The 18,737-nt window shown below is 45.7% G+C and overlaps 1 protein-coding gene across 1 annotated transcript; it reads left to right on the forward strand.

Annotated features, from left to right (window-relative positions):
• The first annotated feature begins 1,232 nt into the window (after positions 1-1,232).
• Positions 1,233-16,143, forward strand: LOC112950443 (protein shisa-9-like). The gene is made up of 2 exons (XM_026042975.1): positions 1,233-1,373; positions 15,791-16,143. Exons 1-2 carry the CDS (start codon positions 1,268-1,270, stop codon positions 16,141-16,143), a joined length of 459 nt encoding a protein of 152 aa, XP_025898760.1. The 5' UTR covers positions 1,233-1,267.
• The last annotated feature ends 2,594 nt before the right edge of the window (positions 16,144-18,737 follow it).

Below are 18,737 nucleotides of genomic sequence, written 5' to 3' on the forward strand. Positions count from 1 at the left end.
ACTTCTACCATTGCTCGCCCAGGTAGCAGAGACCGGAGCTGCGCGTGGGCACCGTGAGGAAGAAGGGCAGGGAAAGCAAAACCCCCTCTCTGGCCTTTCCTCTCCAGCAATAAATCTGGTCCTGGCTTCCCACAGCTCAGCCTCGTTAACGAGCTGTGGGAAGCCAAGTGGCTCAATTCCCTAAAAATCCTGGCAAACTGCGGGCATATTTGGCTCCTGCCAAATCCTGTGGGCACTGGGGGGTGGCCCACTCGCTCCATCATCATAATCCTTTTCTTCCCTAACAACCCAGCTTCCTTTCTACACGACCATAATCCCATGCTTGCTGCTATGGGAGTTGCTGCGGTGTCACAAATCCGGCACACGGCTTTGTCACCGTGAAATTCCAGGCGCCATGACAAGGTTCTCGGCCTGCAATCAGCTCCTGGTACCTCAAATCCCAAACAGCTCTGGAAGGGCTATCGCTGTTGTGCAGAAATTGGGCCCTGCAGGTTGAGCACACAGGCAGTTCTGAGCAAACTCCTCAGACGTGAGAACAAAATTCCACGAACAACCAATAAATTAGGATACATCCTGAAGAGAAAAAGGCTTCAGGCTGTAGTCCCTACTGCAGTGGGACAAATAAACCACTGCACTGACGTGGGGCAGGTAATGRTATAAAGCGCTACGTAAGTGGTTGGTAGCACTTGCTTTTAGTTACATCTGTCMGAGAAAATGCTGTCTTGGTATGAAATTGTGACACTGGTTATCAGAGGAAAAGGTGAAAACATGAGAAAAGTGTGAACTTGAAGCACTTATCTAGTGACAGAGACGGGCACAGCCCAGTGGGACAAGCCCACCCTGCCGCGCGGTGACCACGCTCGGGCTGACGGCTCCTTTGCGCCCACATTTCCAGCTCGGCACCGGCACAAACAGAATGACTCCGTTGCTGTTACTGAGATGACCTTGGAGGAAACTTCAGGTTTGGTTTGTGTGTTGAAACTGTGGCAAATTCAGTCTTTGTGTTGGTTCAAAGATGCTTTCTGGCGCAGGAGTGAGCATGCACTACAAGGGCTCCTCGGCCTCTTACCACACTGCCATCCGGAGCACAGGCTTTACCACACCTTGGAGCAAAGACTTGTTGCACTAGGTCTCATGGCACATCCTGTGCAATCTGTACTGCATAATGATGTCAAAATATAACTCTTTCTAAGTCGTGTTGGTTTCCTTTAACGCAGATGCTCCGCAGATGAATAAYGTGCTGCCAACGTCTCCCCTCCTCCCTCAGATGGCACATCAGCACTCATACCCCARCCTGGGGCAGATCACCAACCCGTATGAGCAGCAGCCGCCGGGCAAGGAGCTCAACAAGTATGCGTCCCTGAAGGCTGTAGGTAAGTGAGCGGCGGGGGCGCCATGCGACGTGACGCCACACGGCCGGGCCGGCCTCGCGCACACCGCTGCCCGCGGGGCTCACACAGGGCATCGCGCGACGCTGTGGCCGTTGCTGCAGCCTCACACATGGCCGGCAGGTTTATTTTTCACACGGCAGTTTACTTAGGATTAAAGGTGATACTTCAGCATAATAAAATGAGAGATTAAACAACATAACAAAACCCCCAATAACAAAAAAGAAGCCTTCTACTCCATTGACCCAATAGCCACTGCCTGATGTACTTGGTTTTGCTTTCAAACTATTAACTTAGAACTTGTTTTCTGTGGATAGACTACTGAGAAAGCAGGTGCTGCAACAGCCCTGGGGCAGCTACGGCAGCAGCTGCTGTTTCCTGAGCACTGTCTCTTGCTTTGGGGGCCCTTTCCCCCTTTTAAATGACTGATCTACCTTAACCAGATGAACAGATCAGCTACAATAGGGAATCAAGGACAGAAGGGATCAAGAATATTTTTTAAAAGCAATTTTGGCTTTCAATTTCCTGACTTTTAAGACTGTAGTAAAATTCTGGCGTTTTAGAGTGCTTTAGTAATCTGGGCACAGACATGATCCCTGGAAGACACCAACAACTGGAGGGTGGAACAGAAGTATGGGAAGGGAAGACTGAGTCCTTCGAAATTCAAGTAGCCTCGAAATCACGGGCATGCAAAGTTTTTCCCTTTTACCGTGCCACACTCAAGCAGAGACACACAAAGGAGACTGACAGGGATGAAGGAGGGGTGCCCCAGAGCCACCCTCACTGCCTCTGGACCTTCCACTGCTGTCCTGTTGAGTGTGSGTGCAGCGTCCAGCAACATCACAGAAACAGGCTCTCCTGGGGTCTTCTTTGGCAGCTTCAGCAATGCAGGGTGTAGCTGCAGAATGAGGGAGTCTTTTGGACTTCCGAGGCAACAGAGTGATAGGGAAGGCCAAGGATGAGAGTCTTCTTAGCACTTCACGAATATTTGAGTGTAAATTTATTTATAAAATTCATTTAATTAGAGGTATTTCTTGGGTGTCTGAGTACAAGTTTCTAAAGCAGCTGGATGGTTACAGTGCAGTTAAATCAACCTTGAAAGATCATGTACTACAGCTCCAGAAGTTCGGTAATACTTCTCAGAACCTGTAACTAAATTAAACATAACTTCCAGGGATGACATCTTCCAGGAGGACTGCACCATCCTCCCTTGCTTTCCTCTTATCGGTGAGCACCACTGTCATATATTTTCTGCAGATGTACTGGTGTGAGACCACATCAGGCAGGCTTTASCTTCAGGTGCCTTTTCACAAGCAGAGCACAAAGGCACTGAGCTGCTCTTTTCACTTTATTTCCGCAAGCCTTTAACCCTGTTCCCGCCGGCGCCTCTCCTTTGCCCGCAGCTCGGCCGGGCTGTGGCCGCTGTGGTGCTGCCGGGGTTCCTGCCGCACAGCCCTCGCCGGGAGGCAGCCCCCACAAACACACTCCACCATGAGCAGCTTTTCAGCAGACACACACAGSTCACAACCACCCTGCACGGCATTCACGCCACAAAGCCAGAACACTTTTCACACACTACGCTTCAGAGCTGGGTTTACCAGCCCGCACGGCAGCTTTGTGAGTCCATTTCCTTTTGTGCTCACTGATAATTGCTCGAGGGCGGATGCAGTTACCCACAAAAATAACCACATAAGGAACATGTATTTTATTTCCCCATGTGTTTGTGGCAAACATGGTAATTTAAGTGTAGTTGACTCTAGGTGCAGCTGCTGTCAGGAAGTAGTCTGTTGTGCTCAAATCTCTTCTTTAACAGGGGGATAGGAGGTGCGTTAAACACTCCTATTGCTGCGTAGCAGCCAGAGTTAAAGTTTATTAATACCACCCACCATAACATGGTCATAAGTGAGTAACGAGTGCCTGAGGTGCCAGGTCAAAGCTGAGCACTCCTGGCTGCGCTCCCCACTGCAGCCCTGCTTCACTCTCCTGCTTACACACACGCACCTGCATGGGCCAGGCAGTCAGGACCACCCGACCCTGAGGTGGCAGAGGCAGAGGGTCAACAAGAATTACGGAAGAAGCCCAAGAATTAAGGAAGAATCAATCCAGCTCCCGGCATCTCTAAACCGCCCGACTGCTGCATTCTCTGGGGACACTATTTGCCTGTTCTTACTGAGCCAGAGAACCTTTGGTCAAAAGGGTTAAACTCCTCCCTGCAAGGATCACCGGAGACCGTGTCAGAGGGAGCAGGGCTCTAAAGCTCGCTCTTAACATCAGTCCTACCGGAAGTGGCCACTGAATGTTGTGTGGCAATAAAACACTCACTGTTTAGGTATTTCCATTTTTCAGTCACCCAAGATGACATGATCGTGGTTTCCTTTGGTGCTTCTGGAGTATYTGATTATTTATGTGAAAAGTGCAGAAAACGGGTTTTTTTCTGCATAAATTATTCTTATTTCCAGCTCATCAACTGTGTTTGTACTCCATGCTTAAATGGTTATTGCTCATTTAAGCAATCCTGACATGACCAATGCTTCAAGTGGACTGAGATCATGTATCTGAACACCTTTGCGAAATTCACATCCTAGGGCATACTAAATATGAAGGTAGCTCATCACTGATTCTTTTTGCACATTATTTGGAGGTAGCTCATCACTGATTCTTTTTGCGCATCATTTGGACATTCATTCAGAAAGCATGAGCAGGCCAAATCACACTCTGCTTGCTTTAAGAGAGGGGTCCATGCTGTAGCTAAAGAAAAGTTCCCTAGGACTTGAATTAGTGCCCCGTCCCGAGGAGTTAGCTCTTTTCATTCACTCGTTTAGGACAAAGGTCCACAAACCTGACTCAGTAAAAGTTAACCACCCTTCTTGACTTTCAGGCRATGCAAAATGGCAAAAAAAACGGCAAATTTTCCTTAGAACTTTTTAAAAACAGATCAAAAAAGACGAGAGCAAATTCCCCCAAAGCTCCCAGACCTGAGCTTAGCAAGCCCTGCAGGACTGGCACACTGACTGCTCAGCTGCTGCGGAGCTGCACCCGCTGCATGTAAAATCTGAGAACAGAACTAATTTGACAGTTTAATATGATTTTTTTTTTCTTCTATAAAATCTCATTACACACCTGCACATGCAAACCTATGCAGAACTGACTGAGCCTGCCGTATAGCTTAAGTTTCTGCTAAAAATCAACCCCACAATGCACAGAATTCCTCCCCAAAACTAAGATCCAGAAAAGCCTTCCCTGATGCAGGGAGCTGTGGTCTCCTGTGCAAGTGAAATCAGACCTAATTGACTGGATATAGTGAAGCAAGGAGGAGGATGTAATGAAGAGCAACCTCGCCATCACATCTTGGAGTCTATGGCCCCCAGCGTTTCTTGAGGTTTTCTACTTCTTGGATCCCACGGGAGAATGYTAGGCTGTTCTCCAGCTCTGCTTCCAGCTGCAACCCCCCAAGCGAGTTRCTGTAAATACGACACTTGAAGGAGAAGCATCTCCTGCCTGGTCTCCTGTTGCTGTGCAGAACACAGTGGGCTGCAGCGAGCCAGTGGAGTTGCTCATGTGCGAGAAAGCTGTCCTGCTCGTCGGTGACATCTGCATACCCAGGGACCACGTGGCAAGGACCTCATCGCAACGTTAACCACAGCGGTTAACCCTGAACTGTCCTGCTCGTGTGAAATTTGGTAGTGCGTGACAGGATGCTTCTCTTAAGCTCCAGATCTTCAATTTGCATACAAATGATTCTCACTTTGTGTTGATATAAGAACTGCCTTAGGAGAATAAATGGGGCTTCCCAATTGCCTTGTAAGAAGCTGATACCAACCTCTGCATTGCTCTGTGCAGGCCACTGGGCTGCCTCTCAGGGGCCTCTGCAAAGACAGGAAGGGCTGGGAAGATATGCTGTGAYTGGAAAAATGCTACTATGGAAACACACAACAGGGAGAAAGATCTGAATGTGCACTCATAGGGGAGATTGTGTTGACTTTTTAGAAAAACTGGAATTGCAGAGTTACTGGACACAACCTGTTTCTGATACTTTTCTTTCCTATATCAAGCACCGAAACAAGTCATGTTTCTTCAGAAGGCTTAGAAAGGAATTGCTTTTTCATTTTAAAAACTAAAGAAATCTTCAGCTCTTACTTCCCTAAGTAGTTGCACAAAAATGGATTAAAAGATATGAGACTCATGAAAAGCTCACTGAATGAAATGACTGGACAACAGGAATGGAATTACAGATGAGGGCATCATTTGTCATCTCCTAAGAATGACTCAGTTGTTAATGATTACATATATCGAGAGGTATGTTCAGTGTCTTGCCTAATGGAGACTTGGCAACTTGCCTTTTCAACACTAAGGCTATAGATCTATCTGGAGCAAATATGACAGAAAATCTTGAGAGCTTTTCATTATTATTATTTATGTAATCCAGTGTGGCTGGAGGATCTGGACCGTCTGGGTGTTCATTTGCCAAGTCTTTCACACTCTAATTCCTGCCTCTGCTTCAGCTAGAGGCAAAATTATTCCAATAAACCCTTGGTAGTAAATCTGGCTTTGGCAAGCCCTGCTGCTCCTGGCAGGTAGATGAACCTCCTGTCGCACTTACTCCAGTCACCTCTTCCTTAGTAGGAAGTAGTATTAAGGAAGAGGTGACTGGAGTCACCTGCCAAGTCTGGCAAGTCTGGCCGAACTTCACACCYTACTCCGCTTGTGCAGACTTCCAAGACCTGTTCTTACTTCCATTGAATCATTCCACTGGTTGCTCCTTCATTTACCAAACCGCTTGCTGATACCCACAGGCACTCTGTCACAGATAAATAAATCTGCTGAAGATTCTTGATCAAAATAGTCCTCCATTTTACTGTGGACACTCCATTTTACCTAGCACACTAAGTTCTTTGTCCCATGAACAGCAGCCATATCTTCACTATTTTAAGCCTTTTGTCCATGCAAAGCCTTCGTATCCCAAGCAAGATGAGCTACACTGCAAAAGACAGGGCTGGGAAAAGACAGCTCATCARGGATATGAGGTTCTCAGCAGAAGCAAGGCCAGGGATGTAATGYCCTGGAAGGACATTACAAACAATCTTTGTTTAAAAAAAGGTAGTTTTAACACAAAAATGCTGATAAGCACATCTACCTATGTTGTCTCATTTTAAGACATTAGCAGTGCATTCAGCTTGAGGGAGAACAGAAATCTAGCCTTCAGGGCAATGTAGTTGGGTTTTCTCTCAGGACTTAGAGTCACATCTAGTGAATATGTTCTGACTCTATGTCATCTGCTGCCTGGCTTTAACAYGGAGAAAGAATGTTATCATTCCTATGATAGGGTCTATCAAATTCTCAATCTTGCATGACAAAATTTCAAGTTTAAATTGGGTGTCCAATTCCTGTGCTTGAAACTGCCATTTCTTCCACTGAAGTTCCCTAAGATGGGCGATTTCTAAACAGCTGTTCATAAGCTGCTCTGCACACGAGAGCCCATGTCTGATTCCCAGAGATGCCCAGTGGGTACAGCTCACAAGCACAACTGAGATCCAAATATCCATCATGAGTATTTTTCAAAAAAATGATATGTTAAGAATCTGTTCACCATTATTTTTACATACCAGCAGGATTTAGAAAGTCTTCTCTTCCTATATGAAGGTTAAGCTCTAAGTAATTTCAGAGAGTTAACGCTGGATGGATTCTGAGAAAAAATCGTGAAGGAATTTTCTCAAATTAAATTAACAGCTAACAGTGGCTAGGTAGTCCAACCTCGGGCTTTCAGGAAACCACTTTTATCCATTGACTATTCTTTCATGCTGAAAATATTCATAGAGAAATCAGGGCAACATAAAATCTTGAGCCAGAATTCTTTCTTTCTTTCTAAATTGMAATAGGTAAAAGTAAAAAGTGTATTTTAAAGGAAAGGTTTTGATTTAAATTTTCCACAAAAATTGACCAATGAGAGCAAAGAAGAATGAAAGACAAGCCAGAGAGAGAGCAGAGCTCTGGAAACGTGCTGTAATCAGCAGATTTAATCCAGGCCTAAATATARGAATTCTGGTTGGGGGAAACAAATTTGGCAAGAAATAGCTTCCAACTCAAGCTTTATTTCTCCTAGTTCTACTGGTCATTTCCATACTAAAGTTTAACTTACTCCTCCTAAGGATGTTAGAATTTGCCTATTCGCCTCTGGGCCGACAAAGGTGATATTCGAGTAACCAAATAATCCTTTTTTCTTTTTTTGGTTTCAATCAAATTTGCAACCTCAAACTAGAGAAACTTTGATGGTCTTCAGCTTTGTACAATAGATGTATATCCATGCACGGTAGTGTGATTTTCTTCAAATTACCCCTGAGACCCCTGAGAACCAACGAAGACCAGTAAGACAAATGATAGGAACAAACCTCTTATTAAGAATATAACACAAACAGCAACCCTCATCTATCTGCTCTATCAGTTCTGGAAAGGATGTTCCAAAGAGAATAAACATAGTTAAGAAAGAAATTACACAGATAGAAGTCACAGAGATCATTGCTTTGCTCCTACACACTGTACACTAATAGCAAAGGGCTCAAGGCACAGAAGGAGCAAGAGCGGTGACATGATTTGTGATGCACACCGCTCATTCTTCCACAAGTCCTTCTGCTGACTCCTCTTTTGGAGGAGGATGAGAGGAGGAAAAGAAAAACTGAAAAAAAACGAGTCTTTCTGACCTATTAGTATGCTGACACAACCTCAAGGTTGCCCATTAAAGTATCCGTTTCCCATTTCAAATGACAACACTGAATTTTGAGCAATCTTGCAAAGGCTTCTCGGTGAGGAGAGGCGCTTCCGCGAGCGCCCGTGCGCCCTTGCAGGAGCGCAGCGCAGGAGGCCGGGCTGCCTCGCGGCCRAACCTCGCCAGGCTCTCGCTGGGGCTTCCTCTCGCGGGCGATGGTCCCCGTTACCACTCCTGGTGGCGGGAACGGAGCACTCCGGCATGGCACGAGCCCCCGTGTCTGCGAGCTGTCAGACATCGGGTCAAGCACGCCGCTCCTGTCTGCACCAGGCATGGCTCTGCTTGTAACGGGCACTAGTTCAGCCTTGGCTTGACAACTGCACACAGGTTGAAGACTTTCAGAATAAGAATTCCCCAAGAAGAGCAGGAAAGGACAAGGGAAAAAAAAAACAAATCGAATGTGTGTCAGTACAGCTATGGATGTACTTTTTAATTTTCTTGCCATCACATGATTATGCACTCTTAAAAGAGAGTCTTTCTAAYAGAAAGTATTGAAAAAGTGATCTCTCTAAAAAAATTCCACAACTTTTTTTTTTTTTAAAAATCGGCTCGAATACAGAATATACTCAGCCTCTCCCATACTCAGAAATAACCGGGCAAATGTGGTATGCTGCCCACGGAAGGACACAGGGAAGCAGCTGCTTTCAGCACCATAACTCATCTTCACTCTGCCAGCTGCAAGCACCAGCCGGTTGCCTGGGTCGGGTCTCCCACATCCTGCACAGCTTTGCACAGCGCTGCAACCTGCAGCATTTGCAGCCAATTCCAACACATGTTAAAGAGTTATAAGCTGCTCTATACTAAACGAGAGAGTTCAATAAAAAAATCTGAAAGCCAGAAAGGATTACACACAATTTCATATTGGTTTTGGTGAAAATAAGTATTGCTGTGAACTCCTGATACAAGCAGAGTTTCATCAAATGAAATGTTAGAAACTGCTAATTAAAAAAGCAAACATATTTAAGAGATGGATGAAGGGGAAGAGACTTTTTAACCAAATCTGGTAAAACGCTAACCTCCTTGGCTTTGGCCAGYATTTCAGAAAGCAATCCAAACTCCCTTTTCCTATAATCACTTTATGTGGCAGTCATGCTTTACTGAGAAGCATGACAGTATGACTGATTAGACAGTTTCTATTTCAAAAGGCCAATTTTCTTACTGTATATAAGGTTTCCAGTAAAACTCATACGGATAAGTATGTCTAAATAAGATAAAATTAAATAAATATTTAATAGCAGAAGTTTTCATGTTTATTTGCCATTGTAGATGTCATGGAATAACATGATCTTAGTGGCCTCTAGGAAAAAAATAATGGAAAAAATGATTTACAAATACAGAACAGCCACTAGCTTGTATTTTCAAGGAAAACTCTGAGATTTAAGTACACAGTTCTCTCTGACTTCTTTTACAGTTACATCCATAGGTTCAAGCATAGAACTGGCAGCCTTATTTCCTTCTCAAGTTTATCATTCATTGCAGGACACTGAAATAGCAACTTAATATCCTGATGCTTGACTTTAAAATATTAAATCGCCTGAGGATATAGCAAAAATAGTGTGATCTTCATCTGTCTATCTGCATGCAAGAGATTTCAGGTCTCCTCAAAAACAATTTACAACTTTCAAATGAGTTTAGCAAGAGGCAGTGCCTGCGTGTCTCCGTGTGGACGGGACGCTGCGACGCAGGGGTCAGAAGCGCCCTGCTCCCAGTGCCCTGCAACGTGCAACGGCCGAGTTGCAATGTATGTAAGGAGAAAGAGGARCCACTGCCGGGTCGTGCTTGGAGGCTGCATTAGAAGGGGAGCGCTTCCCTTTAGGGGCAYGTGGCGCAAATGCGGCCCAGGACGCCAGCAGCACTCCTGCTGCGTGGGCCTCCACAGTTAATCCTCATCTGTCCTGCTGTCCACAGGCAGTAGCGGCCTTTGCTGCCTCTATTCCCGGGATAAGGAGGGCGTTGCTGAGAATGGAAGCTCTAGTTACCAAGTCTAATTATATCTGCATTCGAGGACATTCCTAATGCATTTCAAAATCCAGAAATATTCTCTGCCCTTATGAAACTCAGAAACTGTCAAAAAAGGAATCAATAATAGGGAAGAAATGCTTGGGCCTACATATTTATCTTTCTTCATTGTCCGAATCATGAAAGCAGAGTTTTATTTTACTGGAGAACAAAATGAAGCCTTGAGTTTGGAGCTGAACAAGCTCCTTTTGAACAACATCCACTGAAGAAAAGGCTGAGGTGCCTTTTCCTGCTTGGGCTCTCTGCAGCTCACTATGAGAAATGTGCAAGCAGACAAAGAGGTAAAACGGGCTAGGAGAGGGATAGCAAAGCCACACACAGCAAGCTCTATGGAATTACGAAATAAATCTATGTCCAATTCTGAGCATTATCTATTTTCCTTTGCTTAATACCTGTCAGCAGTAAGGGATAAAAATCATGAAAAAAGAATCCACAGACATAACATGCTATCTTCAGGGCTTCTCAGATACAGACAAACTGGTAGAATTTGGGGGAAAGAAAGGGAAATGCTTTGGTCAGAAGTGCACTGCAGCCTAACAGCTGAACTCTGTGTTTGCACAGCTTGACGGCAAAGCAGAGCGCGAGAGGGAAGTCAAACCTATTCCAGTATTTCCTGCCCCTTCCCAGAATCCAGGATGACTTAGAGCAGCTCTCACTGGCACGGCGCCCCCGGAGGCCCCCCCGGCATGGGAACAGCCAGTGAGGGACGCCGTGGGCCTCGCTGCAGGGCAAGGGCTGGAGYCACGAGCAGCACGAGCAGCACGAGCAGCACGAGCAGCGCGGCGCTTCCTCCTGCTCCTGCTGCCCTCCTGCACGCCCTCCCGCCAGGAGAATTAAAAACAATCCTGGGCTGTTCCCTGAGGCCTGTTGAGCCACTTCATTAAAAAGCAGGTCAGCAGCTGCTTGTTTTACTTGATAGACATAAGTAACACCAGAAAGTATTTGAATATATTATTATTTGAATGTATTGCCTTAGAGAGCAAATGAAGAAGCAACCTGCAGGCAGGGAGGAGTGACAGCATCCCCACCAAAGCCACTGTCCTTCTAGTTCCCAGTGCCTAGTGCTGTCCTTGCGCCAGGGCCTCTCAGCTCGGATCTTTTCTTGAGCTTTAACTACTTACAAGTAGAAATGCAAAGCTCTCCTTGCTTTGGGAAAGTACACTAAAACCTGAGCAAAGACACAGCTGTGCAAGGAAAACCTTATTCCAAAACCATTAAAACTACATTGAGAGAGCTTTGCTGTGACGCAGGAAACAGCTACAAACAGTTGTTACCTGCTGCATCAGTGCAGTGGTTTCACCACTGTCTTGTTCTCAGGCCTTTCATTTGCTTGCTGTCTGAATCTGCAGCCCCAGCTGGGGAAGGCAATCCCTTTGTGGCTAGCATAAAGCTCTGGGTTTCAGAGCATCCTTAAAATATGTTCAAATAAGAGCCAGTTCTGTGAAATCTGAACTGAGCAATGGGGTTTCCTACACGAGTGTCTCCTCTGGCTGACCGCAAGCTCCCACTGAAGCTATTTTTGTGTTCAGAGCTCACTCTGGCAATTCTCTCTCACGTGGGAGGTCTCTTTTCACTCCCTAGGTGCTTACTTTCACAAAACTGGCAGCATTGAAATGTGTTTTAGGAGGTTTCACCTCTATCAGAGCTCTAAGAAGCGGTCCAAGGATGCAGAGCTGCTTTTTGGACCAACAAAGATAAGAGGATTGTCACTGCACTTCTGCTGAGGAAAGAGTGAAAAATGTTGCTCCAGGATTATCCCCAAACCTCCTTACAGAGTTTTACTCCCCATACAGAAATACTTGTAACTGCAGAATTTTACAAGGCACTGCTTCCGCGTGGATGCTTTGCCTATGAGTGAGACGTGCGGAGCGGGCCTCGTGCCTGCCGTGCCCGTGGGCCAACATGGCYGCGCTGGGGACAGCACCGCAGGGAACGGCATGGCCTGCGCACGGCGCCGCGCTGGGCCCAGCGCCGCTCCCGCCACCGCCTTGCACCCCGCATGCCCACCTAGTAAGCAACTCACTGGCTTCTTCACTATTGCTATACATTGTGGATGAAGAACAAGTGTGTGAAACTCTCCATTTGTTCATGGATGAACATCAGGGAAAGACCAAAGCCCGGCTCAGTGACAGATTGGGGCAGAATGGGAACACTTGAACCCAAAGAATGCCATCACTAGCACGCTCACTTCTGGCTAGCTAACCAGGAGGTGCTCAATTCACGGAACTTTTCCCTGGCTTCCCTTGCGTTCAGACACGAGTGAGGAGTGGTGTGATAAGCCTTGCAGATAACAGGTCCGCAGCTCCATTCTTCTTCCAACTCAATGAGATTGAAATCTACAATCTCTCCAGCAGCCCCATCTCCTTTCTACCAGGATTGTTCCCACCTAGACTATCTTTGAGCTTCTTCCCCTGAGCCAAAATAAAGACAAACTTTACCAGGCCCGCACCAGAAGCCTCGGCTGCAGAGTTGAGGCCCTCGGAGGAAGGAGTCCTGCTTCAGGGCCCTGYACCATTTGTACGCTTTCTCAGGTAGACATTTCATGCACAGCAGGAGCAAAGGCCCAGGACTCCCCTGCTCCCAGACCCAACATTTGGGAATAGCAAATACTCACATTTCAACAGCTTTTACAGATGAAAAGCTGCAACAGTAACTAAATGTATATGTGCATGACCCTAAAGGAGCAAAAGTTTGCAAAAATATTGAAAAGGGGACAATTGCACAATTAGCTGCAAAGTGGGGCAGGAGGGAGCAACAGGGAGGGCTCTGAGCACCCCATGTTCCACCATTCTTTGCCAATTCTGCRATTCTAGTTCTTGACTCCTCTTGCRAACATGATAGTGCTATCGTTAAATCCTGTTTTTCTGATTTATAAACAGAAGGCACTTTACTGTAGAGTCTTTCATTCGAAAACTGAGCTTACTCTACAAACAGCAATTAATCTTCATAAAACTTAACAGCCTCCTCCAATGTGTTAACAGCTCATTTTACTGCTGGTGAAAGCAGGATAGAGGAAGGGTCAGCCACGTAACCAAGGCCACACAATAACTCATCCTGTAACTCCAAAACACCTCTTTCCATGCTTAATGTCCACAAAATATTCATAGGGACCRGTTAAGCAGGAAAATGAACTTCCTGATATTCACAGGTAATTTTTAAAGTAGCTGACATCAAGATACTGCCAACGTGCTTGTCTCGATAAAACAGTTGTTACCAAACCATGCTCGATTTCGCACCTTCTCAATCTTTTTTGGATTGGAAAATTACAAAAGGTCCAGATGTTTCTGCACCCTGCTAGCAGCAGGTAACTTGCTCTGGGCCATAGCATGGTGGTCTGGTAACAACCCTAACAGAGCTGACATGCAAAACCTGTCGCAGTGGGTGCAGACGGCTGGGTAATGCGGTGAGCGTTGGACAAAACCAGAGTCCACTACCTGGCAGGCAGGGGTGGCCAGTGGGGCTGTCTGAGGCCTCCGGAGCTGGGCGTGTGAAAGATAAAAACATCATTAAAAACACAGGCAGTACGAGGAACTGCAGCTTTTTATAGCCCACTATCTAAATAACCATGTATTGCAACCATTATTTTTCTAAACAGAGGTCACTGCTTAGGTTTCAATTCATCATCAAAGATCTTGGTTATATGAGACAAATTGCTGCAGTGCAACTAAAGAGATCAAATCAAAACCACAAACTTACAATTTTACTGCATGCTTATATGAGATTAGCTTAGTTTTTAATTTTTCTATGCAAATAAACCAATTTAAACATGAAATAGGCAGACAAACGTGTCTATATTAGGAGCTGGACATAATTAACTATGCTGAATTTAAATTACCCAGGCTAGCATGACTTTTTATATAGAGACATGGTCTAAGTTGCAGAATAGCAAAACTGCTCCCCTAACCAGGTGGCCTGTAGGTGCCTTTGATGTGAGAGCTTATCCAAATAAATATTGGCTATATATTCACAATGCAGTTTCTGCATTTTTTTTTTCTGAACTGACTTTTGATAGCATAAATCTTCATGAGAAATTAGCAAAAGAGATAGCATTTCACCCTCATTTCTATTAAAATCATGTAGAAGTCTGTTTTGCAGCATTCAGGGAATAACAACAGCTTAAATAGGACAAGCCAATTTTAGAACTGGAAGAAGTTCTTCCAAGGAGAAGTAGATATAAGTTCTCCATTATTCAAGTTACAAATTTCTAAATGAAAGAAACCACCCCAAAACAAGAGCAAAACTTGGGAGGTCCCCTTCGTAACACGTGAGGTCTCTCAGCAATGGCATGTCTTGCGCTGAGGTCAGGACACACCATTACCCACAGGCTGCCATTTGTTTAAAAGGGAAGGGAAACTGCATGCTTTATTACACCCCCACCTTATAGAGAAGAATTCCCTCACCAACTGAAAACACGAGGGACAGCTGGAGGCAGCTAAGGCACATAAGGCCTGACTTTACAGCACGGGCTCCTCGGAGGCTCTTTCAGTTCCTCCGAGGGGCAGCACGTCCTCAATGACAACGCGGCAGAGTTAGGAGCAGAGCCCACCTGCACAGACGTSTCTCTCTCTCTACGTATGCGACTCGCTTCTTGAAGAGTAAATGGAGTTCTGCTCCCCTCAAGGCCCTGACACGCAGTCTTGAAGCTGAAATGAGGTGCTCAGAAGCCTTCAGCTTCCCAAGAGTGKCTCATAGTTCTCAGCAAGGCAAAACACCTGCCAGCAATAACAAACAGCGGCCCAACTGGAACAAACCCATTTGCCAAACACCCAGGAAGCAGCAGAGGAAAACCTGATTTGAGAACTGCAATGCAGTATTTTCTGTTGAGGTGTTGCTGTTATTTCTTAGAGGCACTAGATCTGGAAAATGATGTCAGGATCTGCARGTTAGTATTTTCATTGCCCATAAAATCCCAGTGCAAATACCTAACCTCCAGTAACCTGAAGTATTTCCTGTCCCATGAAGCACCAGTGAAGTTTCATACTTATAAGAACTGGGACCACTCTCCACCATAGCCCCAAGTATTTTGCATCAGGAAGTGCCCACTCTCTTACGCAGCTGGACCACGCAACCAATTGATTAAACCCTCGTGTCACCCTTGCACTTGTTCTCTGATACAGCCAGGCTTCCCAGGGTGCCCTGTATTTCTGACCAAGTTTGCTTCTAAACACATTCCAACCTTCCTGCTCTGCGTGACAGATACAAGACTGCGAGTGCCCAAATGGTGCTGAGGTGCCCTTATTGCTTGGGTATCCAAAGTGGATCACAGAGGCCCTTTGAACACTTGTCCCTAACCCCAAAGCCATGCACAYGAAGTAGGGCTCTTCGGGCACTGCCTCAGAGTAACAAAAATCAACAGAGCCAAATGCTTTGAGGGTTTCGTTAAAGCACAGCGGGCCTGGCCTGTGCATACACAGCACTGAGCATGGTTTTATCCAAAAAGACATAAGCAGGAGAAAGAAAACAAATGGCGCGAGGGTGGATTTTTTCTGCTGACGTATCTGTAATTCTGTCTGGTCTACAGGTAAAACCATACGCGACCTAGTGTAAACTGACTGGTTTTTACTATTTTGTGCATCGCACTAACCTTGTCCTCATTGTTCCTACYTCTTTTGAACCCAAACAGCTGACAAGGTCAACGACGACTTCTACTCCAAGCGCCGGCACCTTGCAGAACTGGCGGCCAAGGGGAGCCTGCCGCTCCACCCGGTGCGCGTGGAGGACGACAGTGCCACGGCCAAGCAGAACGGCCACAAGTCCAAAGTGACGAAGCTCCCCGCGCACGCGCTACCCTACAATTCCCACTACAAGACCTGGGATCCCAACTACCAGTCCCTCAGACGGCAAGCGTACACGGGCCGGGGCCGGCACGGAGTGGGCGACCCGACGCTCACCGACCCGCTGACCACGCGCAGCCAGCACTACCTGGGCCCGCAGCCATACTTCATAACTAACAGCAAGACAGAAGTGACTGTTTGAGGTTTATGCCCTTTTTTTTTTAAAAAATGAAATCCTTCAGAACCACACACAAATACACACACGACACAAACACAACTAAATGAGGCAAAAAATAAATTAAAAAAAAATAAAAAGAAAAAAGAAAAGAAGGAAAAGGAAGGAAAGAAGAAAAGAGGAACTTCCACTTGGACATTGCTGGCGCGCAGCCACGCGTAGGCCGACGAGGGGGTTAATACCATTCAGCAATACACACTGAAGGTTGAATTACAAACTCCATTTGTATTTCACAATGGAACACAAACCCTTCTGACTAAATTTTTTTTACTTGAAACTAAAATCCATGATGAGAAGTAGCACAATCTAGAGAAACTTTATGTCTGCTTAAACCTTTACACTATGTTTCTGCCTTGAGACAGAGGACGAGAGAGAGAGAGAAAAAACCAATATACTGTAATTTATTGTTCCAGTGAGGAATTTTGTATAAAACCTAATAATCACTAGACCTGTGAAAGGCCAAGAGTTAACGTCCTGGCTGAACCCTAACGTCTATTACTGTCCTTTCATACCATCCTATAGAAAGTGCAAAAAATATATATACACAATAGGGGACAAARAGACTTTTTCACATGAAATTTATGAAGACTGTTATCACCGACAGCATACGGGACCTTTCTATCCAAGAGGGATTTCCGAGGGATGATAACAAACAGCGAAGATTTTATTTTGGTTTACTTTGATTTGCAATTTTGGGGACCCTCCAATACGAGAAGCGACAAACCCCATGGCCCAGAGAGCGGCGGGGGGAATAAGGGCATCACAACCTTCCCTCTCAGGCCTCCTGTTTTCAGGCAGACAGTGACAAGTCTCACTTTGCAGACTGGCGGGACTTCTTCTTCACCTAAATGTTTTGCCTATCTTAACTGCTTCAGACTGAAAATAAGCGTGGGTGGTGCCTTTACTGTATTACTATTGTTCAATGACAGTCTTGTTTCTCCAAGTGACCCCTCTGTTCTTTAAGCTATTTCCTCATGTTTTGCTGAGGCTGATGAGGGTTCTGCCCTATTCGACCTCCTCTGTTTGTCCAGAAGGGCAACTGGGCTCCACCTCCGTGCAGTGGTTTCGCTGTCAAGACTCTTTTAGTTAGCCCCTCCATTTTCCCAATTCAACCTTTTCCCTTCCAGTCTCTCATTCTGTATTTGCTTTTAGCCATAGTAGCTCTCCTCTGTAGTTCAACTAAGTGTTCTGTGGTATATTGTCTGCCCTGTTCGGCTTTCCACAGTGGCGCTCCCCCTCGGCGGGCTATTTGGTGGACAAGGCTCCTAGAGCAGCCTCGACATGGAAGAGATCTCAGTTCAAATAAGCAACGGTCTGAGTTCAAATAAGCAACAAGCCGGTCCCTTGCAGCCTGGGGCTCTCAGGAGCGGAGCACCTTGTTTGTAGGAGGAAAGCCAGCCTGGAAGCGGGTGCTTCCAGTGGGCCAGGAAGCACGGGGCTCCGGCTCAGCTGCAAGGGACCGCGGGGATGGACGGCGCTGCTGCAGCAGCCTCGTGCCAGGCAACACACACAGTCTTGCACTTCAACTCCTGCCCTTCCCCCAAGGCRAGCAATTTGGCTAACTCCTAATTAGCTATTTTACTACAGTTGCATTCTCACCAGCTGCCAGTTCTTGTCAGATTAGTTTTGGAAGAGCATACAGGGAGGAGTGAGGAGAGTTATGCTGCAAGCAGAGTTGGAAGTGGCATTTCTCACTGTACTCTGCTGGCTCTGGCAAGGTCTCTTCTTAAGCGGAAGGAGGGGAGGGCTCAGCAGTTGAAATGGGCTTGGGAGGAGAGACAGCTTTTCTAGGCATCTCAAGACTGACCTGCCTCCCGAGGGCACCGGCATCTCTCCATAAACTAAATTCTATGACCGTATTTCAGACTATGAGAACTGCACAAAGCCCWTGGGACAAATACTTTGCACACAGCCCAGATTCTCCATTATCTTACTTTTATTCCTTTAATCTTTATCGCCTTCTCAACTGGCTGACTTAATTTGACCCTTTATGGAATGTTGCTGTTAATCCATATGCTTTAGATGCACATTACAGCTGCACTCTAATTCACACAGGTTTCGTGTAACTTGAGCATATTTTATGTGGAAATATTTTAGTAACTGTATGTTCTGTAAGTAAACCCGTGTTAATACTTGTTAACTACAGAGTTTATGATACCAATAATACTTCCTACAATAAAATGTTTGTTTGTTTTTTAAGAATGTTTATTTGTAAACATATGTATTCACTATATTAATATGAATTTCTTACCTGGCAATAAAATTGATTCTATGTGAATCCAAATTGCTGACTTATTTCTGAGCTTTTTTCACCGGGCCAATTTTTCAGCATGAACGGAGCTTCCACAGCCTTTTCTCACAGCCAGTATGGTTCGTCTCACCAAAATCCATTATTTGGTTCAGACACYGTGAGCACGAGAGGTTCTTTGGAAAGCAGCTGCATTGGTATGCATTACATACACAGTGCATGTATAAATGGATGTATGCATTGCAAAGTTCCATGTGCACCGTAAAMTTCCAATCACCCCACACAGCTCGCATCATTTGATCAGCTAATTGCA

Source organism: Nothoprocta perdicaria, unplaced genomic scaffold (assembly GCF_003342845.1).
Source record: "Nothoprocta perdicaria isolate Ctin4 unplaced genomic scaffold, notPer1 scaffold_319, whole genome shotgun sequence".
Classification (NCBI taxonomy): Eukaryota; Metazoa; Chordata; class Aves; order Tinamiformes; family Tinamidae; genus Nothoprocta; species Nothoprocta perdicaria.